Source organism: Mesoplodon bidens (assembly GCF_964165515.1).
Source record: "Mesoplodon bidens genome assembly, chromosome: 4".
NCBI lineage: Eukaryota > Metazoa > Chordata > Mammalia > Artiodactyla > Ziphiidae > Mesoplodon > Mesoplodon bidens.
Genome location: NC_138160.1, coordinates 174,227,641 through 174,242,403, shown reverse-complemented (window position 1 = coordinate 174,242,403; position 14,763 = coordinate 174,227,641). Strand labels below are relative to the sequence as shown.

General features: G+C 48.8%; 1 protein-coding gene across 3 annotated transcripts in view; it reads left to right on the top strand.

The window, feature by feature from the left end:
* TBC1D9B (TBC1 domain family member 9B) overlaps positions 1-14,763 on the top strand; it is a 45,000-nt gene that overhangs the window by 16,331 nt on the left and 13,906 nt on the right. For all 3 annotated transcript variants that reach the window (XM_081231731.1, XM_081231730.1, XM_081231732.1), the window contains exons 7-10: positions 1,814-2,026; positions 12,635-12,796; positions 13,111-13,261; positions 13,748-13,962. In XM_081231731.1, the coding sequence (XP_081087857.1) occupies positions 1,814-2,026; positions 12,635-12,796; positions 13,111-13,261; positions 13,748-13,962 (741 nt within the window). The remainder of the gene's footprint in view (positions 1-1,813; positions 2,027-12,634; positions 12,797-13,110; positions 13,262-13,747; positions 13,963-14,763) is intronic.

Below are 14,763 nucleotides of genomic sequence, written 5' to 3'. Positions count from 1 at the left end.
GAGAGCCGCCCACCCCTCCAAGGCCTCCTTTTCCTCATGGCCCAACAGGGCTTACTGGCTGTTTAATTGAGGTTTAAGTGAGGTTCTTAAGCTATAAGTTAAAACACAGTATTTCGATTCTATTTAAACTGTAGAGCAGTGGGACCTCCCTGGCCTTTGTACAAAGCCCTGGAGTTGCAGGTATAGTTGTGAACAGGTGTGAGGTAGTGTGCTGCCTCAGTTTCCCCAAGGGAAGTCAGAGGCGAAGGACTTAAAGGAGCCACAGCTCCAGGCTCAGGGGCTCAGAGGTGGCCCCTGACCCCACGCTCTCCTTTGGCACTAGGTCTGTGGATTTGTCCCGGGTGCTGTACTGATCTGACCCTGAGCCCTGGGGGCTGGCTACAGGGTCATCTTAGGCCCAGCTCCATTTCTTCTGATGGGTCCTGACATTCCTGATGGCAGAGAGCTCTGGCTGAGCCAGGAAGCTCTCGGGATGGGGCTCTGCAGCTGGTCCCGATGGAGGCCCCTGCCCAGCACTGACCTCAGTATCCTAGCCAGGGGGCTTCACAGGGGCTCCTCACTCATGTGTCCACTGGGCTCTTGAATTTGCACTCCCCAATCTCAGCCTCGCCTCTGGAAGTGACACCCCTTCCATCCGTTTGCTGAGGTGGAAAGCGGGAGCCACCCTTGATTCTGACCTGGCCTCATTCCCACGTCCTGACCATGGCATGTCCTGTCAGCTTGCTCCCCGGAGCATGTCCCTTTCTCTGTACAGCCACCATCTAAGACAAGCTGTCTGCTTGGCTCACCTCAGCAGTACCTTGTCTGCACCTAAGGCTTGAGGACCTATCCTTTAGATCCCATCCTTCCACAGCAGCCAACATAATTTAAAAATCTGCTCACCCTGGGTAGAATCCTCCGGCATCTTCTGTGATTAGAAGAATCTCCAGTTGCCTGCTGTGACCTGTAAGACCTTCAGTGAGCCACCCATCCCTAGTCAGACCTTGGCCCACACACAGACATGCAGGCGCGCGCACACACACACACACACGCACACACGCAGCCCACCCTTTCTCACGCTGCCCCAGCTTCTCCGGTCTTTCTTTGTCCATCACGCCAGTCTGGGCCCCTCCTCGGGGTGGTTGCTGGCCTCTCCCCTAGCTCTTCGTCTGGCTGCACTGGGTCTCAGCTCAGTTACTACCTCCCCAGAGGTGCCTTCAACAGGAAGCAGCCCAGCGGCCTCCCAGCTTGCCCTGTGGCCCCCACCAGCCCTGGTGACAGTGTTCATTAGCCTGCATGTTCATTGTTTGTACCCACCCCAAGCTGCGGGCCCTGCAGAGGTGCCCCCTAAAAGCCCACCCTCTGCCCTGCACACTTGCACTGCTCTGTTCACACACCTCGCAATCAGAACTGGGCCCAGGACGCACATCAGGAAGTGCTGAGGGAATGAGTGCTCAGGAGGGCTTGCAGGCAGGGCTGCTCACTGTGCTTTAGGGCAGGGACATGACTGTCCATCTTGGTGAAGCTGATCAGGGCCAGCAGCTGGGCTCATGCTTTACATTCTGTGTCACCATCCTGATGACAGTCCTGCAAGGCTCATATGCTCACACCCATCAACAGCTGAAAAAACGAGTCTCAGACATGCACGTAACTCACACAGCAGCAAGCGGCAGAGTCAGAATATGAATCGGCCAGGCCTGGAGGGCCCCTCGTCCACTCCCTGCCCCATGCCTGAGAGAAGACGACCTAAGCCCACCATGCTCTCAGCTTCACAAAACCATCTGGCTTTACATCCCAAGATACAGACCCCCAAATGGTGTTTTTGTCTTCTCAGGTGACCATTGTCGAAAAAGCTGATAGCTCCAGTGTCCTGCCCAGCCCTCTGTCCATTAGCACCAAGAGCAAAATGACCTTCCTGTTTGCCAACCTGAAAGACCGTGATTTCTTGGTTCAGAGGATCTCTGACTTCCTCCAGAAAATGCCATCCAAGCCACCAGGCAACAGCAGAGCGGGGAGGAAAGCCAGCATTGTGGACTCAGCCCCAGAGGTGAGAGGGCCCTTCAGAGCAGTGGGCCGGGGGTCAGGGCCAGGAGAAGAGCCCAGGAAGCCCTGTGGTGCCTGCCTTGGGCCTTGGGTGGGGAGGGTCCTCGCGTGGTGCAGGGTGGAAAACCTAACCCAGCCCCAGTCTCAGGTGTCCTGGCCACACACGTGATGCCTAGGGTCACAGCCCCCTCTGTACCCCGAGACGTGCCCTAGTCCTCCAGAGCATCACTGCTGCCTGCCTCAAGTCCTATTCCACATAAGAAGCCTTCTCTGCCTGGACCAGCCACCCTCATCTCTGTCCCTTATGAACTTCTGCTGCACTGAGAGCCACTCTGTTTAGGCCTGTCCAGCTTGTGTTTATTTACCTGTTGGGAGATTGATTTCTCCCATCAATCTTTCTTACAGGGTTACCTTTTACTGCAATCTTTTTACTATACCAACAATATTAACAATAATTCTTTAACATCAAAAACTTGTATTTACATTTCCCTAGATGCACATGTTCTTTTTACAGTTTAATCATTTGGATTGAGGTACACATAGGTCATACACATGTTACAGTGGGTTGGTATAATCCCTTTTTATCTATAGGTTTCTACTCCTCTCTCTCTCTCTCTCTCTCTCTCTCTCTCTCTCTCTCTCTCTTTCTTTTCTTGCAGTATTTTGTTGAAGGAATTGGGTCATTTGTGCTATAGAGTTTCTCGCAGTCTGGTGTTTGCTGATTGCATCTCTTGGAAACACTTAACGGATTCTTTTGTGCCCTGTTTCTTGTAAGTTGGTGGTTGAGTAATGAGATCCAACTCAGATTTGGTTTTTGGTTTTTGGTTTTTGGTTTTTTTGTGGTACGCGGGCCTCTCACTGTTGTGGCCTCTCCCGTTGTGGAGCACAGGCTCCGGACGCGCAGGCTCAGCGGCCATGGCCCACGGGCCCAGCTGCTCCGTGGCACGTGGGATCTTCCCGGACCGGGGCACGAACCCGTGTCCCCTGCATCGGCAGGCGGACTCTCAACCACTGCGCCACCAGGGAAGCCCCCAACTCAGATTTGGATTCAATTGTTCATGTTGGGGAGTGGGGGGCAGGTCCACTTGTAGGCAGGATTGAGGTGCTGTGTACTTCCACCAACAGGTATGCAATACCTGGTTATGTGCTGTTACCGGTCATTGACAAGCATTGCCTAGATAGTTCACTAGGTAACTCATTAGGATTGCAAATGGGAGGACTCTAATTCTATCATTCCTTCTGTTCATTAGCTGGAATATTTCCATATAGAGAAATTTACCCTCAACAACTATTTGGTTACCGTGAGGCACAGTTCATATAGAAAAGGCAGAATAAATCTTTTTTTTTATTCACCAGTTGTTAAAATGATGAATTGGTTTTCAAATATCATCAAAATATGACCAATTCAGTTCTTTATGTTTACTTTTTAGTATAATTATGAACTTACAGATTTAAGCAACTTGATGTGTTTCAGTCCATGACAGTTATTATCCTCATTCCATCTGTGACCAGAGGAAGCTTATTCAGGTGACATCTGAGTCCTTTTGACATTACCCTGGCCATGTTTGATCACTTCCTTGCTTCTTGGTATCTTGGACAAGATATGTGTGCTATTATCAATCTGGATTTGTGAAAACACTTCATGATTAGAAGAGTCCGTATAAAAATCCACGTATCTGGCTGCTCTGGAAAAATCAGGGGCCCTGACATTACAGGGCCCACATTCCCCCTGAGTGGCATTGGAGCTGAGTGGTGGCACGTACACTTCAGCTCCCCAGAACCCCACCTGGTCTGGCCTATGAAAGCCTTTAAATTTTTCACCCCTGTAATCGATGCTCAGTCAACTATTAAATAGATAAGGAATGGAAGGGAAGGAAGTGGGCAGAGTCAGTGTGCAGTGGAGACATTAAGAAAGGTTTCTTAGAGGAGGTTGGGCTTGATCTGGGATTTCAAGAAACAGTGAGGTTGGATTGGGTGAAAAGGGATGTGAGCAGGAATGTCGAGCTGCCTTCTCAAGGCACAGTGCAGCAAGTGACAGGGCCTGACCAGCCAGTGTAAGGTTGGCCCAGTGGCCCCTTCCAAGCACCTGCCCTATATTCACCCATCACATTTTGTTGCATTCCCAATAGGTGCCAGGCACTCTTCTAGGCGCTAGGAATAGAGCAGATTAGACAAAATTCATGCCCTCTTAGAGCTTATATTCTAGTGAGAGAGACCGTCTGTAAGCAAATAAACATACAGTATGTCAGGTGGCAATAAGGGCCAAGGATAAAAATAAAACAGAGTGAAAGGATCAGGATTGCTAGGGGAAGTGGGGGGCTCTGATCAAGTGGTCCTTGAAGGAAGTAAGGGAACAGCCCTAAGGTATCTGGGGAAAGGGTATTCAAGGCAGAGGGAATGGCAGGTGCTAAGGCCTGGAAGCAGGATTGAGCTTGGCACAGGCTGCTGAGACGAGTGGAGACAGGGCGCAGGTAGTGAAATTAGAGAGGGAGTGGGAAGCCAGGTCATGTTGTGCCCGTAGGCCCTTGGGAGTACTTAGCTTTGACTCTGAGTGAGATGGGAGCCAGTGGAGAGTTTGACCAGAGGAGGGACACGATCTGTTTATGTTTTAGTAGGATTGCTATGGCTGTCATATTGAGAATGGAATAGAGGTGCAGCTGCCCAGTACAGTAGCCACACATGACTGTTGAGCACTTGAAAGGCAACCGCACTGAAATGTGCTGTAAGCATAAACTACACACCAGAGGTGGAAGAGTCAGTGTGAAAAAGAGAATGTAAAATATCTTGATTTTTTTTATATTGATTCCGTGTTGAAATGATAATATTTTAGACTATATTAAATAAAATATATTATTAAAGTTAAGCCCACAATTTCTTTTATGTCTTTTAATGTGGCTACTAGACATTTTTAAATTACATGTGTGGCTCTGATTATATTTCTCTAGAACAGAGCGGGACTAGAGAGTGACGAGAATAGAAGCAGAGATGCGTTGGAAGGCTCTGGCAGTTCTCAGGACACAAGATGATAGAGCCTTGGTCGAGGGTGGTAGCAGTGGAGCTGGTGAGCAGTGGTCAAATTCAGGGTACATATATATATTTGTGTGTGTGTGTGTGTGTGGTAAAATACATATAACATAAAATTTACCATCTTAACCATTTGTAAGTATACAGTCCAGTAGTATCAAGTGTATTCACACTGTTAGGCAGCCATTACCACCATCCATCTCCAAAGCTGTTTTCATCTTGGAAACTGAAACTCTGTGCTCATTAAGTACTAACTCCTCATTTCCCACCCTCAAGCCCCCACCCCCAGGCCCCAGCAATCACCATTCTACTTTCTGTCTCTATGAATTTGACTACTCCAGGTACCTCATATAAGGGGAGTCATACAGTATTTGTCCTTTGGTGATCAGCTTATTTCACTTAGCATCATGTCCTCAAGGTTCATCTTCATTATAGAATATGTCAGAATTTCCTTCCTTTTTAAGGCTGAATACATACTAGTGTGTGTGTGTGTGTGTGTGTGTGTGTATACACATATGCCACATTTTGTTTATCCATTCATCTTTTGACGGACGTTTTGGTTACTGTCGCCTTTTGGCTGTTGTGAATAATGCTGCTGTGAACATGGGTGTTCAAATATCTCTTCAGACCCTACTATCAGTTGTTTGGGGTATATACCCAGAAGTGGAATTGCTGCGTCATATGGTAAATCAGTGTTTAATATTTTGAGGAATTGCCATAACATCTTCCACAGTGGCTAGACCATTGTACACTCCTACCAGCAATGCATAAGGGTTCCAGTTTTTCCCCATCCATTCCAACACTTGTTATTTTCTGTTATTTTTTGCAGTAACCATTCTAATGGATATGAAGTGGTATCTCATTGTGGTTTTGATTTGCATTTCCCCAATGATTAGTGACGTTGGGCATCTTTTCACGTCTTATTGGCCATTTCTATATCTTCTTTGGAGAAATGTCTATTCAAGTCCTTTGCCTATTTCTTTTAATCGGGTTGTTTGTTTTTGTGTCACATTGTAGAACTTCTGGATATTAACCTCTTATCAGATACATGATTTGTAAATATTTTCTCCCATTCCATGGATTGCCTTCTCATTCTGACTGAGGATGATTGTGTCCTTTGATGCACATAAGTTTTAAATTTTTATGTAGTCCAATTTATTTTTCTTTTATTGTGCTTTTAATGTCATATCAAAGAAATAGTTGCCATACGCTTTTCTTCTATGTTTCGTTCTAAGAATTTTGTAGTTTTAGCTCTTACATTTAGGTCTCTGATCCATTTTGAGTTAATTTTGTAAATGGTATGAGATAGGTGTCCAACCTTACCATTTTACATGTGTATATCCAGTTTTCCGATACCATTTGTTGTAAAAAAAAAAAAACTATCTGTTCCCCATTGAATGGTCTTGGCACCCTTGTCAAAAATCAGTTGAACATATGTATTGCAAGATTCATTTCTGGGCTCTCAATTCTATTCCATTGGTCTGTATCCTTACGCCAGTACTATACTGTTTTAACTACTGTAGCTTTATAGTAAATTTTTAAATCAGGAAATTTGAGACCTCCAACTTTGTTCTCTTTCCAAGCTTGTTTTAGCTATTTGGGGTCCCTTGAAATTCCATATGAATTTTAGGATAGATTTTTTTATTTCTGCAAAAATGTCATTGGGATTTTAATAGCAATTTCCCTGAATCTATCGATCACTTTGGGTAATGTTAACATCTTAACAATATGAAGTTTTCCAATCCATGGACACAAAATGTCTTTCCATTTGTTTGCATCTTTAATTTCTTTCATCAGCGTTTTCTTGTTTGCAGCATACAGCATTCGGTCTTTCACCTACTTGGCTAAGTTTATCCCTAAGTATTTTATTCTTTTCGATGCTATTGTAAATAAAATCATTTTCGTAATTTCCTTTTCGGATTGTTCAGTGTTAGTGTACAGGATATAATTCGAAGGTAGATCTGAGAGAACTGACAAATTAGATGGAGGGTATGGGAGAAAGAGAAGGGTTTACAAAAAGATGACCCTATAGTTTTTGGCCTGAGCAGCTTAGAGAATAGAATCACCATTTAATGACATGAGGAAGAGCAGTTTTGGAAGGAGCAGTCAAGAGTTCAGTTTGGATTTGAGGTCAAGTATCATAAGAACTAAGAACTGAGTACTGGAGACGGCAAGCAGAGGTCACAGTGGCCTTTTCAGGACTTATTCAGCGGAAGAACAGGAAGAAAAGCCTGGTGGAGTGGCCTTCAACTGGGATAAGCTGTTGGTTATTGGGGTAGCTTTTTAAACCTTACCAAATTTTCCATTAAAATGCACAAAGCAACTTTAAGAGTAAAAATAAAAGCCCACAGACAACAGCTTTAACAAAGCCAGTTAAAAGGGTATCTTACAAACCCCAGACTGCAGGTAGGTGAGGCCAAACCACCAACTGCAGCATTATTCTACAGGTACAGAATCAGCAGCTGTGCTGTGGTAGTGGAGGGAAGAGAAAAAGGGTTCGACAGTCCCAAGAGCCAAGGAATCCAGAAATCACCAAAAATACTTCCCCCCACACACACCCTCCTCAAAAGAGACTACCCACTGAACAGAAACCTCAGCAAGTGACTAAGAGAAACCACCTGTGAAACTGCAGACATATTTCTCAGGCTCCAGCTCACAGATGAGTTAACCAACAACACAAAACATGAGAATCCACTAGCGAGCTGAGGGAAGATCAGAGAATGCTGGGACAAATCTGAAACACCCAACAAAAACTCCCTTCCAAAAGGAAAGAGCCCTCCCTGAGGAAAAAAGAGCTGGAACTGAGCAGGGCAGGAATACTGAGGAGTAAAGAGAGAGAAACTTCTGACACTAGAGGAGACAGATCAGGAAGTCCTGGAGCAGGGCTCCATAGAGAGACTGCAGCAGAAGACAGACCACCACCTGTGCAGTGCAAACAGCTACCCCATACATACAACATCCTCCTGTAAGTACAGAAAAAGTCATGTTATTCAAATGTGAGCAACAGAAGAAGGTTATGAGCACACCCTATACAAAGAAGAAAACGATCCCCAAAACCTTCCACAGACAAAGAAAGCACACCAGAACAGCATCCCCCCAAAGCAGATGAAACCTGTACCCTAATATTTCAAAATGACCTAAAAAAGAATTAGAAAAGGGTTAGAAACTACTAAAGAATGGTATAAATAAAAAAATTTTAGAAAGCTCGGAAACTAAGTGACTAGTCAACAGAAAAATGTGAAAAGAGAGTTGACAGGAGTCAGGAAAGAATTAGAAAAAAATGCAGAAATATTTCAGAAATAAATATCATACAACCAAGAACACAAGAATGAACAGACCCCACAGAAAGTCCATTAAGGGAAATAAGGACAAGACTCGGCGGGGAAAGGCTATAAGAGGAGAGTCCAATAAAGAGAGAAAAACTAGTCAAGAGAAGTGATAAAGAAGTCAAGCAAAGAAAATCCAACTTATGTATAACATAGCTCCCTAAAAAGGAAAAACAAAGCTGTGGAATAACAACTGATAGAAACCACGATTCAAGAAAAGTTTTCTGAACCTAAAAGAATTAAACCTGCCTGGTGGAAGAGCATGTGTACAGCTGGAAAATCAATACAGAATAGTATGCACTATATACACACTGAGATATAATCTAGTAAAACTATCAGATTTTAAAGATTAAAAAAATTATTTTGGGGGCTTCCTTGGTGGCGCAGTGGTTGAGAGTCCACCTGCCGATGCAGGGGACGCAGGTTCGTGCCCCGGTCTGGGAAGATCCCACATGCCGCGGAGCGGCTAGGCCCGTGAGCCATGGCCGCTGGGGCTGCGCGTCCAGAGCCTGTGCTCCACAAAGGGAGAGACCACAACAGTGAGAGGCCCGCGTACCGCAAAAAAAAAAAAAAAAAAAAAAATTATTTTGGGCAACCAGTCAAGAAAGACCAAGTCATTTATGAAGGAATGAGAATCAGAGAGGCATCAGACATTTTGATAGCAAAATTTTATACACATAGAGTAACATTTTGTAAGATATACAGTAAAAAAGCTGTGACCCCAGGATTTTCTATCTGGCAAACTGACGTTCAGGTATCAAGACCACAGACCGTCAGGAACATGCAGGAATTCACAGAAGCTATCAGCTTTTGAGGCATGTAACAGTGAACAACCTCAGACAACCAAGAAATGACGGAAGAGGCTTTGGCAGAAGGTCTGGTGGGAGCCTTGAATGTGTCTAGCTGTAGAAATAGGACTAGATAACAAGGATAAGGGTGACAAGTCGTGTGTAGTTTTATTTGCTCTGAATACATCGAGTACATTGAAAACATGAGAAGAGAAGGTATGGAAAGTAGAATAAGCTCACTGACTGCCTTATTAAGTAAGAGCAAGGTATATCATCACTTTAAATTATACGTCGGCAGGGAAAGGAGTGGAGGGGGAAGGTCAGGGCTACTCGCTAATTTTAGTATTGCCCCTAGGAGGGAGTCCAGTGTATAAAAAGAGGGGACCCAGGGTACTATATAAAGACATCAGTATAAAGGTAACTGTTAGAACATAAACATACATTTTCTGACACTTTCTCAAGAACAAACTGGAAAGAGAGGGAAAGGATACAGTGAGTTTAGGCAACTCTTTCCAGAAACTTTGTAGAAAGACCAGCTGAGAATCACAGGGGTGCCTTCAGGGTGTGACTTTGTAATTGGAGTGTGACATATATACTCTAAAGTGCATGGATCCTAAGTGCATAACTTGATGCACTTTCACAAAAGTGGACATAACATGTGAGCACCACCCAGTTGAAGAACGGGGAGGGCTTGTAGGGGCAACAGCATGATTCTCTGCTGATGGTAATTAATCCAGTGGAGAGGGGGCAGTTGCCAGAAGAACGTCCTAGAGGCGAGAGTGGTAGGATCTTGGGCTCGAGTCGGGGGAGAGTTGGGCCTGGCACGCGTGGCCACAGTTGTGGGAAGGTGGGCCGGTGGGGGTGACCGTGGATGGCTGTCAGATTGCTCCTGCTTCTGCTTGCTCAGTTCAATAGCTGGCAGTAGGAAGTGAGGAAGATGGATGGTTTGGGAGGTCTGCACTGGAAAAATGTGTGAGACAGTTACCAAGAGGAAGGAGAGAGAGACTGGATTCCCAGGCAGCATGGGTCTGTGAGCTCACCATCACCCCAGGAACCTGTCTGTCACGAGGGATGGTTATTACTGAGGTCACATCCTCGAGTCAGTCTCCTTTCCGGCACTGAGATTTTTGATTCTCTGCAGTGCTCTGTGGCCTGCAAGTCCATCTGTGTCCTTGTTCCTGCAGGGAACCTCGAGCCAGAAGCAGACTCTCTGCATCAGGATGCTTGGGGTCTGGACTGGGGTCATGTCCCTGGATTCGGGCAGTTTGTCATGAAAATGTATTTTAGTTGCTCTAAAATCCATTTTGAAAACACCAGCCAGGGGCAGAGGGGCAGGCTGTGGATAGGAACCTAGCAGAGTTCTCTTTTTTTTTTTTCCTTTTTATTAAAAACAGTTCTACTGAGGTAAATTTGATATACAATATGCTGTACATATTGAAATAGCACAGCTTGATGAGCTTAGCATGTCCCTGTGAAGCCATCACAGCTGTGGTGTGGGTTCTCATGTAAGGAACACAGAGAGGGTGAAAGTCTCGGGGGAGGCATCCAGCACTCCTGCTTGACCACAGCCATCGGGATCGGAGCTGACAGGCACGAGGGCAGAAACTCAGCTCAGACTGGAGCACGCAGAAGGGGAGCTCACTGGCCCACGAAGCCAAGAAGTCCACACAGTTGGCCGCCTGTCATCAGAGCTGGGCTCTCTCCACTGGATGAGCGTCGCCCCCGGGGCGTGTGTGGCACCAGCAAGGCGGTGCAGCCCTTGCACCCTCCTTGGCTCACCCTGACATTCCCCGCAGGGTGGCCGACACAGTCCCCGAAGCCCCCACAGGCATGGGAAATGCTAGTTAGCTTGTGGCCACCACTGCAGACCTCAGTGGATTCTACAAAGTGTGGGTCCAAGAGTGGAGAAAGATGTGCTGTGCCCTCCCAAAATTGGAAGCCACTGCTGGCAGAAGGAGAAGTGGATTCAAGGGAGCCAGTGACCAGTGTCCACCCAAGAGCGGTGTTGTTCCTGCTGGTGGGCACTTGGGGAGGGAGCTGAGAGGAGGACAGACAGAGTGGGCACTGACTGTGCTCCACCTGACCCCCGGGCTAGGGAACAAGCTCCCTGCCCAGGCCGTTGCCCACGGCAGTGAACTCACCTTGAAGTCAGGTGCCTGCAGGTAGAACACAATCCACAAGCAGGGGCAGTTGCCTGGTGTCACCCACACTGTACCTGAAGGGTACTAAGAACTTCCTCGCTAGCCCTGCTGGGTGAGGGCCAGGGGTGGGGGTTCCAGAAAGCCAGGGGAAGAACCTGAATGTTAGGGCTCCTTCTAGACCTTTGTCCTTGATGCCCCCCTTTTCTTCTCCCAGCCCCATATTGCCCCCCAGTATGTTCCCAGAACCACCCAGGATCCATTTCTCTTGCTGTTTGGCCATCCGTGCAACGGGAAAGCAGATTCCCAGGTTTCTACACTGGGGAAGGGCCTACAGCCCTACCAGCGCCGTTTATGGTTAGAGATGGCCCACAGGTGGGGACCCCCTCCCCACACACCTAGTTCTAGACCTGTGTCTTTATTTTCGCCTCCCAAAGCCCCACAGCCTTGTTGCAAGTGTGGCGGACTGCTAAGGAGAACCCGGTTTTGAGCTGCACAAGTGTCCGGAAAGAGGGTGTGGCCCAAGAGACGTGTGGCCACTGTAGACCACACCACACACCAGGCGACTGGCCGAGAGAGAGGGAGCCTTGCAGACAACCAGCAGCCCTCAGAGGGCCTCGGAGCCCCTTCTTTGAGGGGCCCTTGAGAGTGCAGTGGACAGGTAGCCTGAGGGAGGGAGGAGAGGAAAGGGACTCCTTCCCTCAGCTGTCACTGAGGGCACCCGCAGGAGGCATGCCCTCAATTAGGACTCTGTCAGTCTGAAAAGGGTGAGGCCGGCTGTCAGCCGCAGGACGTACTGGGTGAGCAGGCCTGACGTCACCCTGCCTCTGCTCCGCTTTCCCCTCCATGCTTGGGCCCCAGCGCTCTTTCCCAGCACTCCCCACTTGAGCCAGTCACTGTGGCCAGGGGCCCCATGGGGCGGCGCTACAGTGGTGGGACCCGAGAACAGTCCGGGCAGATGCCACCAGCAGCTGTCCCTACAGGGCTCGGCAGGGTCTGCACCCCAGAGGCTGGAGCAAGAAAGGCATCTCAGGGAGCACCCACGAGTGCTGCCAGTCAAGCCCTTGTAGGGGACACAGAGTTCAGGAAGGGGCACGTGGAGCTGTCTCCTTGCGGTTTCTTCTCTCCTGGCCCTGACCTCACGGAGAGAGGGCCTGACAGGATGAGCAGCGGAACCCGTCCCTGGAGAAGGAGGACAATACAGGTGTGTGTCTGGCCAGAGGGGATGTAGGGCTGAGCCACAGCATGGCCTCCTGCGCTTCCCCGCACGGCCACCCCTCAGGCAGTGGGGCAGCTCTCTCGCTCAGTGCTTTCCTTCCCATGTTGTATTTCCCAGTCTTCCCCGGCTCCTCAGGAGGTGTCAGAACAGCCTGCCAGCCCGACCTCACCCCTCGGTGGCCTCCAGGGGTCCCATGCACAGGAGGCTCCAACCGCTTCCCAGGGCCTGCTCAAACTCTTCCAGAGAAACACGCCCATGGAGGACCTGGGAGCCAAGGGGGTAAGCCCAGACTCGGGGCTCCACCACCATGCAGGCCACATAGGGGGGAAGGGCAGGGCCAGTCTGCGGCCCTTGGGTGACGATGTGAAATGCCCAGGGACACCCTGAGTGACCTGTTCAGCAGTGCTGGTCATGGGCGTCAGGCCTCTGCAGGGGGTCCCGTGTCCCTGACGCCTGAGGGTGATGCTGTGCGCAGCCCAGCCTGGGCTCATGGCATTTTCGCCACAAGCCCTTGGAGGAGAGGTGGAGGGCCTGACACCTGCCTCAGCACTCGGGTCGCATCCACAGACCCCCCCTGTCTGCTGTTCCCCCAGGCCAAGGAGAAGATGAAAGAGGAGTCGTGGCACATCCACTTTTTTGAGTACGGGCGCGGCATGTGCATGTACCGCACCGCCAGGACGCGGGAGCTGGTGCTGAAAGGCATCCCCGAGAGCCTCCGCGGGGAGCTGTGGCTCCTCTTCTCTGGTAAGCTGCCCTTGCCTCACGGCCCCACAGCCTCAGCCTCCATGACCCCCAGTGGGCCTCCTGAGTCGGCCAGGCAGGAACCACCATCCTTTAGAGGGCGGGAACAGGACTCTCAGCCACTGTAATGAAGCTCAGGTGTGCCAGGAGGGGCGTTCTGGGGAGCAGACACCAGTGAGGCGGTGCCTTCCCACCGGCAGTGGAAGGCAAACAGGCCTCCTGAGGCCTCCTTTCCTTGGGGCAGGCTCTGACAACATTCACACCCTTGGCCACTTGGATGGTTTCAGGAGGGCAAGTCAGCCATTTGAACTTGGATGGGGTGACTCCTCTCAGAAGCAATCATGAGGGAGACTCTGCCTGGCACCTCTTAGTTGGCCCCAAAGTGCCACTTCTCTTCTGCAGTGCATTGACGTCTCCACCCTGCCCTGTTGCCCTCGAAGTCCCGGGAGGGGAGGAGGAGGGAGACAGCTACCAGCTGTGTCTCCACAGGGGCCTGGAATGAGATGGTGACTCACCCTGGCTACTATGCTGAGCTGGTGGAGAAGTCCACAGGGAAGTACAGCCTGGCCACAGAGGAGATCGAGCGAGACCTCCACCGCTCCATGCCTGAGCACCCTGCCTTCCAGAATGAGCTTGGGATCGCTGCACTCCGCCGGGTGCTGACTGCCTACGCTTTCCGAAACCCCACCATTGGCTACTGCCAGGTACAGGGGCTTAGCAGGGTCCAGAGACAGCATCTCCCACCAGAAGCTCACAGGAGCAGCTCTGCATGGCCCTGGGCCTAAGTGATGGCCCCACACACCTGTGACTGTGCCCTGTCCCCCCCCCAGGAAGATCCTAATCACAGAAAAAGATGAAATTAGAAGCAGTGTTCATCGCTCACCTCATCCCCATGCCATGTATGTGCTTCTGGTCGGGGTCCTGAGGCGTTTGATTGTTTTGTGTGTGTGGTAAAATACACATAACATAAAACTTACCATCTTAATCATTTTAAGTGTACAGTTCAGTGGCATTAGGTATATCATTGTACAACCATCACCACTATCCATCTCCAGAACTCTTTTTCATCTTGCAAAATGGAAACTGTACCCATTAAACAACTCTCCTGCTTACCCCTGGCAACCACCATTATCTTTTCTGTCTCTATGATTTTGACTAAGTACCTCATATAAGCATCATACAGTATTGTCTTTTTGTGACTAGCTTATTTCATTTGCATAATGTTCTCAAGTTTCATCTACGTTGTAGCATGTGTCAAATTTTCCTTCCTTTTTAAGGCTGAAGAATATTCCGTTGTATGTATACACCGTGTTTTGTTTATCCATTCATCATCCAGGGCCACTTGGGTTGCTTCCACATTTTGGCTGTTGTGAATAGTGCTGCTATGAGCATAGGTGTACAATATCCAGACCCAGTCCTTTTAGGCATTATACCCAGAAGTGGAATTGCCGGATCATATACTTAATTTTTTGAGGATCTGTGATAGCATTTTCCACACGAGCTCC